Genomic DNA, 15,759 nt, shown 5'->3' with positions numbered 1-15,759 from the left:
TATATTGTAGCTCGAGTTTGCTGAGTGTCCTTCCTTCGATCAGCTCACTGTAAAATGGCTGAACACTCACAACTGAGCTTCTTAGGTAACAGAAAGTTGAAACCTGAGACAGCTTTTAAGAAAGAAATCTCAAAAGAAACAATGAGGTGCTTAGTCTAAGCTGTAGTCCAGGAGACCTCAGTCAGCCAATGACCTCAAACAATTCTCTCTCACTGAAATGCCTGATGGCTTTGGCTAAAACAAGATGTCCCTGAATTATGTGCTCAGACACACAGCCTCCACAAACACTAGGCCCAAATACAAGCCTGAATATGGAAATGCTACAAATATCCCCACTACTTAGAACAAACTGCAGAAATGTTACTCACAGCTGAAAAGCAGCAGTGAGCCTTTAAATGAAAGTTTTAAACAGCTAAAGGAGCCACTAGAAAAAAAGAGTTTAACTGCAACAAGTTATCATAAACAAACAACCCAACAGATGCTTAATAACAGTGGACAATTTCCAGTTTATACCTCACACACAGTGAAACTAGCTAGAAAAAATACACAGTACACAAAGTGCTATAAACAACAAAGAAATAAAGAACAAAATACCCATGTAAACACTTCCAAGCAAAGATCCTAAATCTTCTAGACTTTGTTACATATTTGGGAGATGTACATATATCCTTCATTGTATCTTTGTGAATTGCTTATCCAATCTCTCTTCCCAATCTTTTCTAACCTCCTTTCATTGATTCTTATAGTTAATCACCCTGTATATTTTGTTTGCTGTACTAATTATTCCTTTTTTAATAGTAGCTTCTTTTCTAGATTCTACTAAAAACTTTGCTGTTTTTTCACTTAGAGTCCACTTATTTCTTTCTCATTTTCTATACTCTGATATCAGTCCCAATCTCTATCCTGCAGTCCAAATAAATTCTTGGCCTTTTCCCATTCTCTTACCTTTCCCTCTCTTATTATTTGCTCCCAATACCTTGGTTCTTGTACCAGTTTTCTCTAATAAATTCCAGTCCCTCTTGCCTATTCTCTATATCTCCTAATTGCAGTCATCCCTATCAGCAGAATCTCCTTTCTCCATTCCCGTATTGGCTTAGTTGTTAGAATACTTTCTGCTACTTTATAAATATAATGTTTGCATGGTGTTGTTATTCTCCATATGGATCTGCATCCAAAACCCCAGTCTCTACTTGTTTCTTGAACTTCCCCCATTTAATTGTCATCGCTTTACACTTTGAATTATTGGTTTCTGCTTGTGCTATGAATGGGAGCCTTAACTGTTTAGCTCTGAAATACCCCTTCCATTCGGGTAATCCCAAACCGCCTTGTTCAATTTTGATAAAACATTTAATGTTAAAATGGTATACATGCTATCTTCATCTGCTATAACTGTGTAAGTTGTTTGAAGTGATAAATGCAAACAGTTAATAACTTGGATAAAGTCAAAAGAGAAGGTTGGCAAGTATGCATTTTTCTAAGAGATACTGTTAGTGTACTGTAAAGTGATTGTGTTAAAACAGAGTTCACAGGGCATGAAGCAAAACTGTTTAGCAAATAGTCTGCTCCATGGAGCAGTGAGATAAATTCCTGACTGTAGTCTGACAACCCAGGATCAGATAGACAATGCAAGAGTGTAAGAGTGAATGGCTGGTGCCACCGCACCTTTCCTGGTGAGAGGGAGGTATTACAGATGGCTGCAATGCCGGCACCTACTGGTGAGTTGTACACAACAGTATGTAGTGTTTTGGTTGCATTCATGAGCTCGGCAGACTTAGTAGAGCATACATGGCAATGCACACACTCAAAATGGAAGGTATGTCAGTCCCCCATATCTGCATGTCATCTCCTAGCAGAGAGTTCAGAACAAGTAAAAATAGGAATCAATCATGGCTGCTGAGATGGTGGCTGTGCCATGATCATTTCTTCCTTCAGTAATGGGGAATAAATGGCCACAGTTGTGTCAAGGGCTTGATGACCAGCACACATAAAAAATATGGTGTCACTTGCCTTTTGTTGGAGTTTTAATATAAAAACTAAGATTACATCTGTTAATGAAGTTTTCTTCCTTAGTCATAACAGAAGCAGTGGAGAGATGGAAGAAGGAGAAACTTTCAAGGCATGAGAAAGGAGAAAAGGAAGAAGATGATGATGATGATGATGATGATGAAGTAAATATTTATGCAGTTGATGATGAGGTAAGTTAATGCAGTGTGCAGCAGCTAAGTATATCACTGAAAAATTAACTGGAAAAACCCATAAACCATATTGAGCACAAAACAGGATGATGCTTGTATGTATAGTATTTAAAGATAATGATTTCAGCCTTGTAATAGATCTGTTTTGTATCACTGCATTGTTTCACTTCGTTGTACAAAACCCCACCATAATCTACAATTTTCTGCACCTTTTTCCACTAGCAATCAATTTTGAAAGAATTTTTGAACTTCAGTATTGCTGACATCACACACAGCTTGTTAGCAGTGCTCTAGAGGGTTTCTGATGGATCTTCTCGCATCACCAGGAACATTTTCATTAAATGCTAAGTTAGTGAATCTGATTGTAACTCTCTAAATGTTTGAGTTTCTAAAGGTTTTGCACGCTCATTTTAAGTATGGCACTTTCTGTGCAGAGAATTTGCTTTGCAATGCAGTATTCAGTGTATACCATCATTTTCATATCTATCTATCTATCTATATATATATATATATATATATATATATATCACCCTCGGATGGGTCTGGAGCCACTGAGCAGGCACCAGCTTCCGAGGAAGTCCTCCGCACTACCGAATCTCAGCACAAACCGACGTCTTCTTTCGTGACTACCATTCTTTCTAAAACTACCGAGTTTCTTAGGCCCAGGATATGAACTACACCCAAGAAACCGACGACCCACTCTCAGGCACCTGCTACCTTGCCTCAGTCTCAAATGCTTAAAATGGTGGAAGACCTTTTCATGCTAATCAGGGGAGGCCCAGCTACCCCTTCCAAAAGGAAAAGAGATCTGTCCCCTGTAGTTTTGTCTGAACAAGAGTCAGATGAATCTGATGCATCTGAATGTGAAGACATGCAACCCCTCTCCACTTATGAGGATTCTGATAGAGGATTCCATTCCTTCAGCCTCTCACCCAGAGGATTTTTCCTTTGGGGAAACCCTGCATACCCTAAGGGGGAGCATCTCTAATGGGAGAGTCAGGACTACCCTCAGTCTAAAAAGAGACACAGGGAATTCCTAGATCTTCCACAGCACAGACCCTTAGCCATCTCCCCAATCCTGGATGTTGTATTGGGATGTTTTCCTCAAATCCAGTTTGACTCCTGACGTCCTTCCATCTGCTCCCAGAAAACCAGACGGGTACTATAGAGTCCCTGATTCACACAAATATCTGTTTAAAAATCCTACAGCTGACCCTGAGGTAATTCCTGAAGGGCCAAAAGGGATTAAAGTAACCTGTGCTAAGAATCCCACCCCCTCAGACAGGGATTCATGAGCATTGGACAGATGGGGTAAAAAAGTATATACCTCAGCTGCTCTTACTATCAGGGTACAAAATTGTCAGTTCCATTTACTGAAATTTCAGCAACACACCTTGGAACTCCTTAAACAAAAAATGTCTTCCTTTCCTGCCCCCTAGGTTCAGCAGGCATTGTCCCTCCAAGCACTGGTCCTTTCCTGCTCCCAGTAAACCGGCCCAGCGGAGGTCCTGTGGAAGCAGACCCCCCCCAGACAGCAGACCCAGGGAATGCAGAGATCTAAGCAGTGGACTACCTCCACTTCAAAACCAGGCAGTTTTAAGCCACCCCCTTATGGTAAGGACACACAATGACTCACCACCTCCACCCCCTCCCACTGCCCACCTTCACTTAACCCTGGGAGGAAAACTCTCCTTTCATTCAAGCACCTGGACCACCATTGTCAGGGACCACTGAGTTCTGGACATCGTGTCTCAGGGATACAAATTTTCCTTCCACACCATTCCAATCCCAAAAGGGTTCCCAGATCTACCTCCAAATCAGTGGGCAGAAACTCGAAAGCAAATCCTTTCCCTGCTCTCTCGGAGGGCAATTGAGCATGTTCCTGCAGAACAGATAGGCCAAGGTTTCTACTCCAGACTGTTTCTGGTGCCCAGAAAAGAAGGCACCTGGTGCCCCATCCTCGATCTTTCCATTCTAAACACCTTCCTGGTGATCCCAAAATTCAAAATGCTCACCCTCCAGTAGCTGCTACCCATGCTCTCCAAGGACGCTTGGCTAGCCACCTTAGATCTAAAAGAGGCCTACCTCCACATTCCTATTAGGGAATCATGTAGGAAATATCTCCACTTCAGGGCAAGATCTCAACACTTTCAGTTCTCTGCGCTTCCCTTTGGCTTATCTACTGCTTCCAGAGTTTTCACAAAATATCTGTCTCCAGCCATTGCCTTTTCAGACAAAGAAATAATCTGTTTTACCCATACTTAGATGACTGCCTTATTCAGGCAGACAGCCAGGAAAAGCTGCTCAAGCACCTGGCCTTTTTAAAGACCCTATTAACCTCCCTCGGGTACATAATCAATGAAAAGAAATCCAAACAGGTGCCCATGTAAAGGATAATATTCCTGGGAGTAAGTCTGGACACAGCATCCACGATGGCATACCTTACTCCAGAGAAACAAATTTTCCTGACAGCCTACTTCTCTCAATTATCCACCAGGCCCCAGCCTACTTCTCCCAACTAGCCACCAGGCCCCAGCTAACTGCAAGGAAGATCCTGCAAGCTCTGGGGTTCATGGCATCTTGCATACTACTCATTCCATATGCCAGACTGCATATGAGGAAACTTCAGTGGTACCTAAAGAGCCTTTAGTGCCAACACTCTCAGGACATGGAAACTCTTCTACCTTGCCTCAGGAAAGATTTTCCACCAGGCCCCAGCTAACTGCAAGGAAGATCCTGCAAGCTCTGGGGTTCATGGCATCTTGCATACTACTCATTCCATATGCCAGACTGCATATGAGGAAACTTCAGTGGTACCTAAAGAGCCTTTAGTGCCAACACTCTCAGGACATGGAAACTCTTCTACCTTGCCTCAGGAAAGATTTTCTTTGGTGGGCAGCAGCATGCTCCAACAACAAGGGAATGCCTTTCTCCCCACCCACCCTCAGACCCTCACCACAGACACATCAGACTACGCTTGGGGTGCCCAGCTGGATGGCAGGTGCATACAGGGCCAATGGAGCCCACAGCAAATCGCTCTGCACATCAGTCAAAAAGAGATGATGGCTGTGCAGTACACCTTGATAGCTTTCAAGCCCCTTCTCTCTCCAGGGGCTCTCCTGATCAAAACAGACAACACCACTGTGATGTGGTACATCAACAAGCAGGGAGGGACTCACTCCTACCCTTTATGCAAGCTGGCCATCACCCTTTGGCACACAGCCTCTGCCATGCAACTCCACCTGTTAGCACAATTCCTACCAGGCTCTCTCAACTCTCTGGCAGACCAATTAAGCAGAAATCTTCTGGACCCACATGAGTGGCAGCTCAACAGAAGTACCTTCACTGTAATAACTCAGAAATGGGGAACCCCGAAGGTCGACCTCTTTGCCTCCCATGCCATCCATCAGCTCAGCAATGTCTGTACCAGAGAGCATCACTGCATGGCTTGGAAAGTGGATGCCCTGTCCGTCCCCTGGGTCAATCTATCGGTTTATGCCTTTCCTCCCCTCCCACTCACCCCCAGGGTACTGCTCAGAATAAGGGAGGAAAAACAAGGACCATTCTGATAGCTTCAGACTGGCTGTGGCAGCACTGGTACCCCTTGCTGCACAGCCTCTCCCTGCTCCCCCCTGGCATCTTCCTCAGATTCCAAACCTCCTGATCCAGAGGGAAGGTGAATTCATGCATCTTCAATTGCAGACTCTCAGTTTGGCAGCTTGGCTTATTCCCTAACCCCGAACCAATCTGCCAACCTCAGTAAACAGGTTCTGGATGTTATCCATGAGGCCAGACATCCTAGCACCAGAAAGTCTTATACAGACAAATGGAAAAGGTTCTGCACCTGGATCCAGGCTAAGGGAGCCAATACGGCACAGCCTCCCTCCCTCTCATCCTGGATTACTTAGCTTACCTACTACACAGTGGCCTGTCTTTCTCCTCTATACAAATTCATGCCTCTGCTATTTCTGCTCATTTTCCCACTGAGCAGCCCCTTTTTTCACACTCTTTGATCAAACAGTTCCTAAGAGGGGCTAGCAAGAAGGGCACCAACACCAGCTTGGGATCTTAACTTTGTTTTGGAAAAGCTCACCCTGCCCCCTTTCAAACCAGCTTATTCTGCAGAGCTAAAATTTCTCTCCTGGAAAACAGCATTCCTTCTGGCCATCACTTTAGCCAGAAGGGTCTCTGAGCTGCAAGCACTCATGGCTGTGGAACCCTTCATCATTTTCCATGTAGACTGGGTATCTCTTAGAACTAACCCATCCTTTATGCCCAAAGTGGTTTCCAGTGTGGCTCTCAACCAATCCATTCATTTGCCCACCTTTTTTCCCAATCCCCAGAACAAGGGGGAAAGGATTCTTCACTCTCTAGATGTGCACAGACAGCTCAGATTCTGTCTTGACAGGACTAAATCCTTCAGAAAGTCTGATCAATTACTGGCTAGCTTTGCTACAGGGGCAGAAGGCAAAGCCATCTCCAAACAAACCATTTCAAAATGGATAGCACACTTCATCCATTTCTTCTACAAACAGCATGGAAAGCCTCCCCCCAAGGGGGTCAAGACACACTCCATCAGAGCAGTCTCCACCTCTGCAGCTTTCCTAAGAGGAGTCCCTGCCAGGGACATCTTGGAGGCTTGCCACCTGGACATCTGTTCACAATTTTACCAACCATTACCACCTGCCTCTCTACTCCACATCCAGGGCAGGGTTTGCCTCTGCAGTCTTGCAGGGCATCTTAGCTAGCCCCTAGTTGCATTGACTGCCTCCACCTTTTTCCTAAGCTTTGGGAATCAACCCAAATGTGATGACTGCAACAGTGAAACAGGAAGAACATAGTACAGTTATGTACACTTACCATAAATGCAGATGTTCGAGTATATTCACTGTTGCAATCCTGGTTTCCTTCTCTCCATCCCCCTTTCTTCTCTGTCTCCTTTTATTACCATTATAACTTGTTATTCTCCTTAACTTACAAGGGAACTTTTGGTATTTGGAGCATCTGGAGCATTTCTCCCCGGGCCTCCGCTGAAAACAGGCTCTGTGGAACCTAGTCGGACTTTCCCGGTCAACAAATGATAAATAAATAAATAAAATTAAAAAAATAAAAAATTTATTTTCCACTGGTGGGGTTTTCTTCACCAGAACCTGGCTTCCTACTTGGGGGCTCCTGACAGGTTAGGGCAAGAAAAACTGATGTAATGGCGTTGGTTGCCTTACTTTATACTACTGATGACCTGACATCAGTCTTCAAGCAACAGCAACCGACGCAGAATTACTAAGCCTCTGGTATTCGGGCCGGCCAAGGGTCACCTTGGCAGGGATAACCCAAATGTGATGACTGCAACAGTGAATACACTCGAACATCTACATTTATGGTAAGTGTACACAACTGTACTTTAGTATGATCACAGTAAGTGAGTGTTGCTGTGGTTTGCTCAGTGTGGTAGGGTTGGGAACAGGGACAGAGTATAGAGTCTGAAAGCTCCAAGTTGAAACCCATTTAATGTGATTTTGTTTTGCTTTTTCTGTGTGGCAGTAACATTTCATACTGTTGTTAGTACCATATACTTTTTCATATAATTTGATGGCAGTTAACATGGCAGGTGGGATGCCCAATAGTAGCAAGTGGAAATACATAACTGGCTGTTATTTCACCACTTTTGTCAATCATATATGAGGGTTGATTGCCAGATAGGGCTGTCTGTGTTTTGAGGGGGCAAGCTATGTATGAAAGCAAATGACAGTTGTATAATTCACGCAGAGCAATCTTTGAAGTGGTTATTTTTGGGGCGAAGGGGTATGTGTACATGTCCAGGAGCAAGAGTCTGAAATAAGTTGCTCTGATCAGTGGTTCTTTATATTTCCTCACAGTCCTACATTAGATGTGTACATTTTTAGAGTAGTGAGGTGAGAAGACATGCTGCACTTGAAAGCAAAATGTCATTATATGGTCACTGTTAAATAAAAGTTATATAGCTTGCTGAGAGTTAATGTACTTGTCCAACAGCAGCACGCTGAAGTATGATACTGTGGCTGTCATGTTTTTTTTATTCTTAGTCAGACTTTAGGAGTGAAAAAAGAAACCCAGAAGAAGCACTCATGCACTGTTCACCTGAATTCGAAGAACTGAACTGCTCAAAGCACTATATGAAGGACAACAGACCACCCACGGCATGAAAACATTAGGAATTTCATCCTTATTGTAGGAAGTACTTCTTTAGAGAAAACCAAGTTAAAATGCTGCTATTTATATTACTACTGTTGCTGGTCACACGACATAAACACCCAACCACTTTTCTCTTTAAAACCTGTTCACAAGTTGCAGTTTAGCTGCTCCTTTCTTAAGAATTCATTTCATAGGTTCATAGGTAGGTACTAGGCTATCTGCCCGAAGGCATTTATAAGCCTAGCCAGAATGTGTTGGCTTTCGCCGCCCCCTTAGATTAGTTCCCTGTGCCTCTGTCCAGCAGAGTCACTGAAGTGATCCCTGAGGTAAACTTTCTGTTTCCCATCCACTCATCAAGATTTCTTTTGAAGAGTGTTAGCGAGGAGCTCTGCCTGATGTAGATTGGGATCTTGTTCCAAAGCATGGGAAGTCTCTGGGACAGGAATCTATCCCTCCAGCACGTCCTATTTATTGTTGAGGTGAGGTTTAGATCCCTAGAGCGTGTGGCTCGCAGGGATAAGGTTTTCTTTAGGTGGAGCATGTCCATCAATTCTGGGTTGGACATGGCCTTGTATGTCAAGCAGAGATCACCTCTGAGTGGGCGGTATGCAACCGAGTACAGCTGTAATTTCTTCAGTCAAGCTGCATAGGGCATCTGTTTGAGGCCAGTGATCCTCTTGGTGAGGTACTTCTGTGGTCTTTCCAGCTGTTGCAAGTGTCTTGTAAGGAACATCCCAAATGGGGCGATGTTCATCGTGCATACAGCTGCAGTCATTACAGATGGGTTATCCTGCCGTCAGGCGGGTCCTCAGTCAGCCGAATTCCAAAGTCTAGGTCCGGCGTCGGTTGTCGTCACTTCTTCCCTGACGTCAGTGTGGCAGGGGTATAAAAGAGGCAGCCGACGTCATTTTCTTCAGTCTTTCTTGCCGCGCGGTGCCCAAAGCAGAAGCAGTTCGCAAGTGCCGGTCGGCCAGCTCCTGAGATTTACGAAAGTATTTCAGCCGAAGTCTTCTTTAAAGCTAAGTAACCCATTGGGGAAACTTTTCTTGCCTCAGACCGATGTCAGACAAAGTTAATAATTGCATTTCTTGTGGGAAGCAAATACCGCATAAGGATTTTCACTCTTTCTGTATACCTTGCTTAGGGCCAGACCACGACGTCTCGGCCTGCCGTTTTTGTGCTAGGTTCAACAAGCGCACTATTAAGCGCCGGGCGGAGTTCGCCCTTCATTATTTTGGCAAAAAATGTAATTATATCATGTCGTTGGATACACCGACGCCAGTTTTTAGCAAAAGACTCAAAGACAAGGACCGACATCCGAGGTCTGTACCGAGTACTGAGACCACGCTTAGGCCGACTACCAGTTCTCCGGTTCTCAGCGAGGCGCCTACGCAGCCCCTGACTACCGATGAAACTATTTTACCGGTGACTTCAGTACCTGAGGTCGCAGGCTTCTCGGTCTCCATTCCCACTGCAGATACCGACGCCACTCTTGGTGGGGAAACTGAAAATTTAGTGAGGCCTGCCATTTCTGAAGGCGTCTTCAGGCCTTCCACCTTCTCTATTAAATCCTTCACTAAATCTAAAGATGCCATGAAAACTAAAAAACAGGGTCCTCAGACCTTCTCTCAAGGCCCCAAGCCTAAAAAACAGATGCTTAAAATGGCTGAGGATTTGATAACTCTCATCAGGGGTTCTCATCCCCCCTCTGACAAAAGACCCAGATTGGAGGAAGACTACCCTTCCTCAGACCAGGCTTCTATTACCTCAGACCATTCTGAGGACCAGGATTATGCCTATTCCCCTTTTGAAGACTCTGATGCTGAGGAGTCTATTCCCTCGGTCTCCCCCCCTGAGGACTACTCTTTTGGGGAAACCCTGCATACATTGAGGGAGCACTTTCACTGGGAAGGCCAAGATTACTCAGATTCCAAGAAAAGGCTCAGAGAATTTCTACTGCTCTCACAGCATAGGCCCCTGGCTATCCCTCCTGTTTTAGATATTTTGGATGATGTGTACACAGAAGCCAGTCTTAATCCATATTCTTTACCTCCAGCCCCTGTTAAACCAGACAGGTATTACTGGGTCCCTGATTCTCACCAGTTCCTTTATAAAAGCCATACTGCTGACCCAGAAACAATTTCTCAGGGTCCCAAGGGAATAAAGGCCTCTACTGCTAAAAACCCTTTACCTTCAGAGAGAGATTCTAGGGCATTAGAAAGGTGGGGGAAAAAGGTGTATACATCTGCCACTTTAACCATGAGGGCATTAAACTGTCAATTTCATATGTTAAAGTACCAACAGTTTTTGTTATCTCAGCTGAAAAGCAAAATGACGCAAACAGAACAACCAGATTTGAAAGAGTTGCAGGATTTGTTGCATGGAGCGGAGCAAGTGGGTAAACACACCTTGCAGTGTGGTTTTGATACTTTAGAGGCCTCATGTAGAGCTGCTGTCACGGGGTCTGTCATACGTAGACATGCTTGGCTCAAAAAGCAAACCTTACCAGATCATGTCAAAGCAAAGTTATTAGATGCACCACTTCAAAAAGATGTATTGTTTGGTGTTAAAGCTGAGGAGGTACTAAAGAAAATGGAGGAAAAAGCGAAATCTATGCAAACAGTGAAAGATTTCTTGCAGGTGCAACCTCCACGCTTCAGCAGAAACTGACCTTCAAAAAATTGGTCCTTTCCAGCCACGGACAGGTCTCAAAGGGGCAGATACAGACGCCCAAGGGGTAGAGGACAACCTCAAGGATCTTACAGAGCTAGACAGTGGCAAGCACCAACCCCAAGAGGTGGAGAAGATAGATCACAGTCATTTAGAAAACAGACACAATGACTTCCCCCTATGTCTGCCAAGCAAAGCTATAATGGCAGCACCTTTGGGCGGAAAACTGGCATTATTTTCAAAAAACTGGCACATTGTTACAAAAGACAAATGGATTCTGGACATTATAGACAGAGGCTACAGGTTCCACTTTCACACCCTTCCAAAAATGAGAGGCTTGCCAAACCTGCCACAAAATCAAAGGGCAGAGGCACAAAGACAAATTTCCGCTCTCATGGATATGAAAGCGATTCAAGAGGTACCTGCAAAAGAACAAGGTCAAGGTTTTTATTCCAGACTATTCCTGGTACCAAGGAAGGACAAAGATTGGAGACCCATCTTAGACCTATCCATCCTAAACACATATCTACAGGTGCCAAAATTCAAGATGCTCACATTACAGCAGCTTCTTCCCATGCTGGGCAAGGAGTCTTGGCTGGTAACATTGGACCTCAAGGAGGCATACCTGCATGTCACTATCAGACAAGATTGCAGAAGATACCTCAGATTTCTTGCAGGTTCAACCTATTACCAATTCTCTGCATTGCCCTTTGGCTTATCTACTGCGCCCAGAGTGTTTATGAAATGCCTGGCATCAGTAACTGGATTCTGCAGACAACAAGGAATACAAATATACCCATATCTGGACGACTGCCTGATCCAAGCGGACAGCAAGGACATTCTATTGCAGCATCTGGCGTTTGTAATAAAACTGTTAAACTACCTGGGATACACAGTGAACAAAAATAAATCAAAACTAATACCTTCTCAACAGATAATTTTCCTGGGTGCCAGCTTAAATACAACCACCCAGATGGCCTACCTCACGCCAGACAAACAAGGGCAACTGTCTCAATACTTCAACAAAATGGCAACTTTCACCAGACTAACTGCAAGGAAAGTCCTGCAGGCTCTGGGATTCATGGCATCTTGCATCCTACTAATACCATGTGCAAAGCTGCATATGAGGAAACTCCAATGGTACCTAAAAAACTTATGGTCTCAACACAGTCACAGCTTGGAAACAATTATACCACTCATTCCATGCCTTCAAAAGGAATTTTTGTGGTGGGCTCAAGCATGCCAAAGAAACACAGGTCTCCCTTTCTGTTTACCTCAAGCAACTCAAATCATCACAACTGACGCTTCAGTCTACGCCTGGGGAGCACACATGACAGATCACTGCATTCAAGGAAAATGGTCCCAAAAGAGAAGCACCTACACATCAACCAAAAGGAGATGCTAGCCGTGCAAAATGCTCTTATGACCTTCAAAGACCTACTGCATCCAGGCCAGCTATTGATAAGGACAGACAACACCACAGTCATGTGGTACATAAACAGGGGGGAACTCATTCATACCCCCTGTGCAGGCAAGCCATGACCCTGTGGAACACAGCACTGGAATTACAAATTCAACTACAGGCACAATTCCTGCCAGGGAAGGAAAACACACTGGCAGACAACTTAAGCAGAAATATGACAGACCCACACGAATGGAAGTTGCATCCTCAAGTCTTCTCAAAGATAACTCAGGCATGGGGACAGCCAGACATAGATCTATTTGCTTCCCACAGAAATCACCAGTTGGAAAAATTTTGTTCAAGGACCTATCATCCACAGGCCTGGAAAGTGGACGCACTCTCTTTCAATTGGACAACATTGACAGTCTATGCCTTCCCGCCTCTTCCTCTACTGACCAAAGTTCTATTAAAAGCCAGAGCAGAGCGGCCACAAATGATTCTCATTGCTCCAGACTGGCCACGACAGCACTGGTATCCTTTCCTAAAGAGCCTGACACACTCACCACCATGGATCCTACCTCTAGTTCCGCTTCTGTTGTCCCAGCACAACTACAAAACCCTTCACAGCCAGCTCAAAACCCTAAATCTAGCTGCATGGAGAATACCTTAATTTCCCAACAAACTCTCCTCTCCAAGGAGGTGCAGGATGTCATCTTGGAGGCCAGAAGACCCTCTACTAGAAAAGCCTACTCCGCCAAATGGAAACGATTTTGTTCCTGGAATCAAGAAAAGGGCCGGAATCCTTGGGTAATAAATATAAAGTAGAAAATATAAAATATAAATATAAAAATAGAAAGTTAAATTTGAATGTATGGTTTAAAGGGCAAGAGCATGTACAAGATTTGTTTTCGAGAGCAAGTACACTTAACCCACCTATGCACCCTGTGTTAAAAATGTTTGAGGAATTGGTTGAAAGAGATATACAGAGTCAGATTCATTCTTATGACTCAAAAGTTCAAAATCTATCTTCAGAATGCTGGCAACTTATCAATTCTTTAAAAACTGATAAAATAAGAATTATGAAGCCAGATAAAGGGGGGGGTTGTATTAATGTACACATGCAACTACGAAGCCGCCATGCATGACATCTTACAGGATGTAGAGCAATACAGTACAAGTTCTATAAATGAAGTAAACGTGGCTTACTCTAAGATTAATTTTACACTGCAAGATCACTTAATGCAAGGGGCTATTGATGAAAAATTATTTAATTTTCTTGTTGTTAACAAGCCCCTGACCCCTACAATATTTGGCATCCCGAAGGTGCATAAAGGGTTAAACCCCCTAAAATTCAGACCAATTGTGGCCGGGGGGGGGGGGGGGTAGTATTACAGAGCCCCTAGGTAAATTCATTGACATCTCTTTGAAAAAAGTGGTTAAGTCTTTGAATTACATCTGCAAGGACTCGTGGGAATTTCTTTAAAGTATTCAAAAGGAATTCTACGAGAAGACTAAATACTTGGTGACTATCGACATAGTGGAATTGTTCCCGAGTATCCCACATGTGGAGGGTCTAGACTGGTTCAATGAATTTTTAGTAACTACATCTGATTTCAGTGCCAGTGTCACAATGTTGTTGGTAGAATTTATGGACGTTATTTTGAACAATAACTATATATATTTCAATGGAGAATTGTTCAAGCAAAAGAAAGGGGTAGCAATGGGTACCCCATGTGCATCGGCATATGCCAACATTGTCTTACATATGTGGGAAAAGAAATACATTTTCACTTCACCTTGGGTAAAAAACATAATACATTACCGGTGTTTTTTAGATGACATTTGTTTGTTTTGGGATGGCTCTTTACAAGAATTCAATGAATTTCTCTCCTACATTAACAATACAACCCATTTTTTAAGATTTACCCACAACCTTAGTGAGGATAGGGTAAGTTACTTAGATGTTCTTTTAAGTAAGGATTTGGATGCACGTGTTTTTCAATCAACAATTTACAGAAAAGAGTCATTTTCTAATTCGTACTTGCATTTTGACAGTGGGCATCCCATAGCACAGAAAAAGGGTATTTTGAAAGGGCAACTGATTAGAGCATCAAGGATGTGTAGTACTGAGGAATTATTTTTGAAGGAAATCCAACTGCTCCAAACATTATTTTTGGAAAGAGGATATCCCAAACATATATTTGATAAAATGGTAGATGAAGTGAACAAACAAAGAAAAGACAAATATGCCCCTTTACTTGGTATGGGATTGGATTTTTCCACTAGTACAAACAATAGGGAAGACCAGGAAACGCACAATACACTGGTGCACACTTTCAACAACAATTCTGGTAATTTTAAGAATGTGGTTCTTAAATATTGGCCAATTTTAAAAACTCACGATGAGACCAAAAACTACACTGCTGCACAACCCAAATTTGTTAGTGCAAGAAATATTAATTTAAAGGGTCTATTCGAAAGGCAAGAGACGATGAATTTAATTTCTCACGAACTCAAAGTAGGCACCTACAAATGTGGGGCCTGCAAGCAATGCCCATACATATTTAATAATAGTAATTACTGCATTGTAGCTAGGAATTTTAAAATAAAGCCAATCAAGTACTACAATTGTGGTTCAAAAGGCTTGGTATACCTGGGAATTTGCACATGTTGTTCTAGTTTTTACGTTGGTAAGACGGAAAGAGCGCTCCGTAAGAGGATATATGAACATTTATACGAAATCAACAGAAAAAAGGAATCAAATGCTTTTTTTAAACATTCCTTGTTGTGTCCAAATATGACTTTGAAATTTTTGGTGCTGGAACAGGTTATGCAGAATCCCAGAGGTGGGGAATGGGAAGCATCACTTGAATACAGAGAATTATTATGGCAGATTAGGTTAAATGCGTCCAAACCACCAGGTATGAATGACACTATTAGCATTAAAAGTGTCTTAAAAATTAGACGGGCGAGGTTGTAACATTACAAAACATATTTTAATAGAATATAGTAAAGTAAATCACAATATTAAATAATAGAAGGTACAATTAACAACTCTTTTGTGAATTGCAGGGGGCGACACAGTTTTCACCTAGATAGATTTTAAAAGGGTTGTAATGAAATATTCACGCATAGAAGCAGGTGTTACACAGAGGTTTTAAACAGGCAGAGTAGGTTTATGACCAATGAGCATTTTTAATCACCATATTTTAATTGCATTTTAACAGCATTTCAGTATTTATATATTTTTATAATTGAAGTTTTTATCTTAAATTTTGTCAATAGTTCATGTAGAATTTTTTCTAATAGAGAGAAGTTTAT

The 15,759-nt window shown here is 42.9% G+C and overlaps 1 protein-coding gene across 1 annotated transcript in view; it reads left to right on the top strand.

Moving 5' to 3' along the window:
- Positions 1–15,759, top strand: part of ISY1 (ISY1 splicing factor homolog) — an 816,689-nt gene that overhangs the window by 622,024 nt on the left and 178,906 nt on the right. The window contains exon 9 of the mRNA XM_044078094.1: positions 2,071–2,195. Coding sequence (XP_043934029.1) covers positions 2,071–2,195 — 125 coding nt within the window. The remainder of the gene's footprint in view (positions 1–2,070; positions 2,196–15,759) is intronic.

The sequence above is a fragment of the Protopterus annectens genome, chromosome 7.part0, assembly GCF_019279795.1.
Source record: "Protopterus annectens isolate FY-2018-M chromosome 7.part0, PAN1.0, whole genome shotgun sequence".
NCBI classification, from domain to species: Eukaryota; Metazoa; Chordata; order Ceratodontiformes; family Protopteridae; genus Protopterus; species Protopterus annectens.
This window is presented reverse-complemented; position numbering and strand designations above follow the sequence as displayed.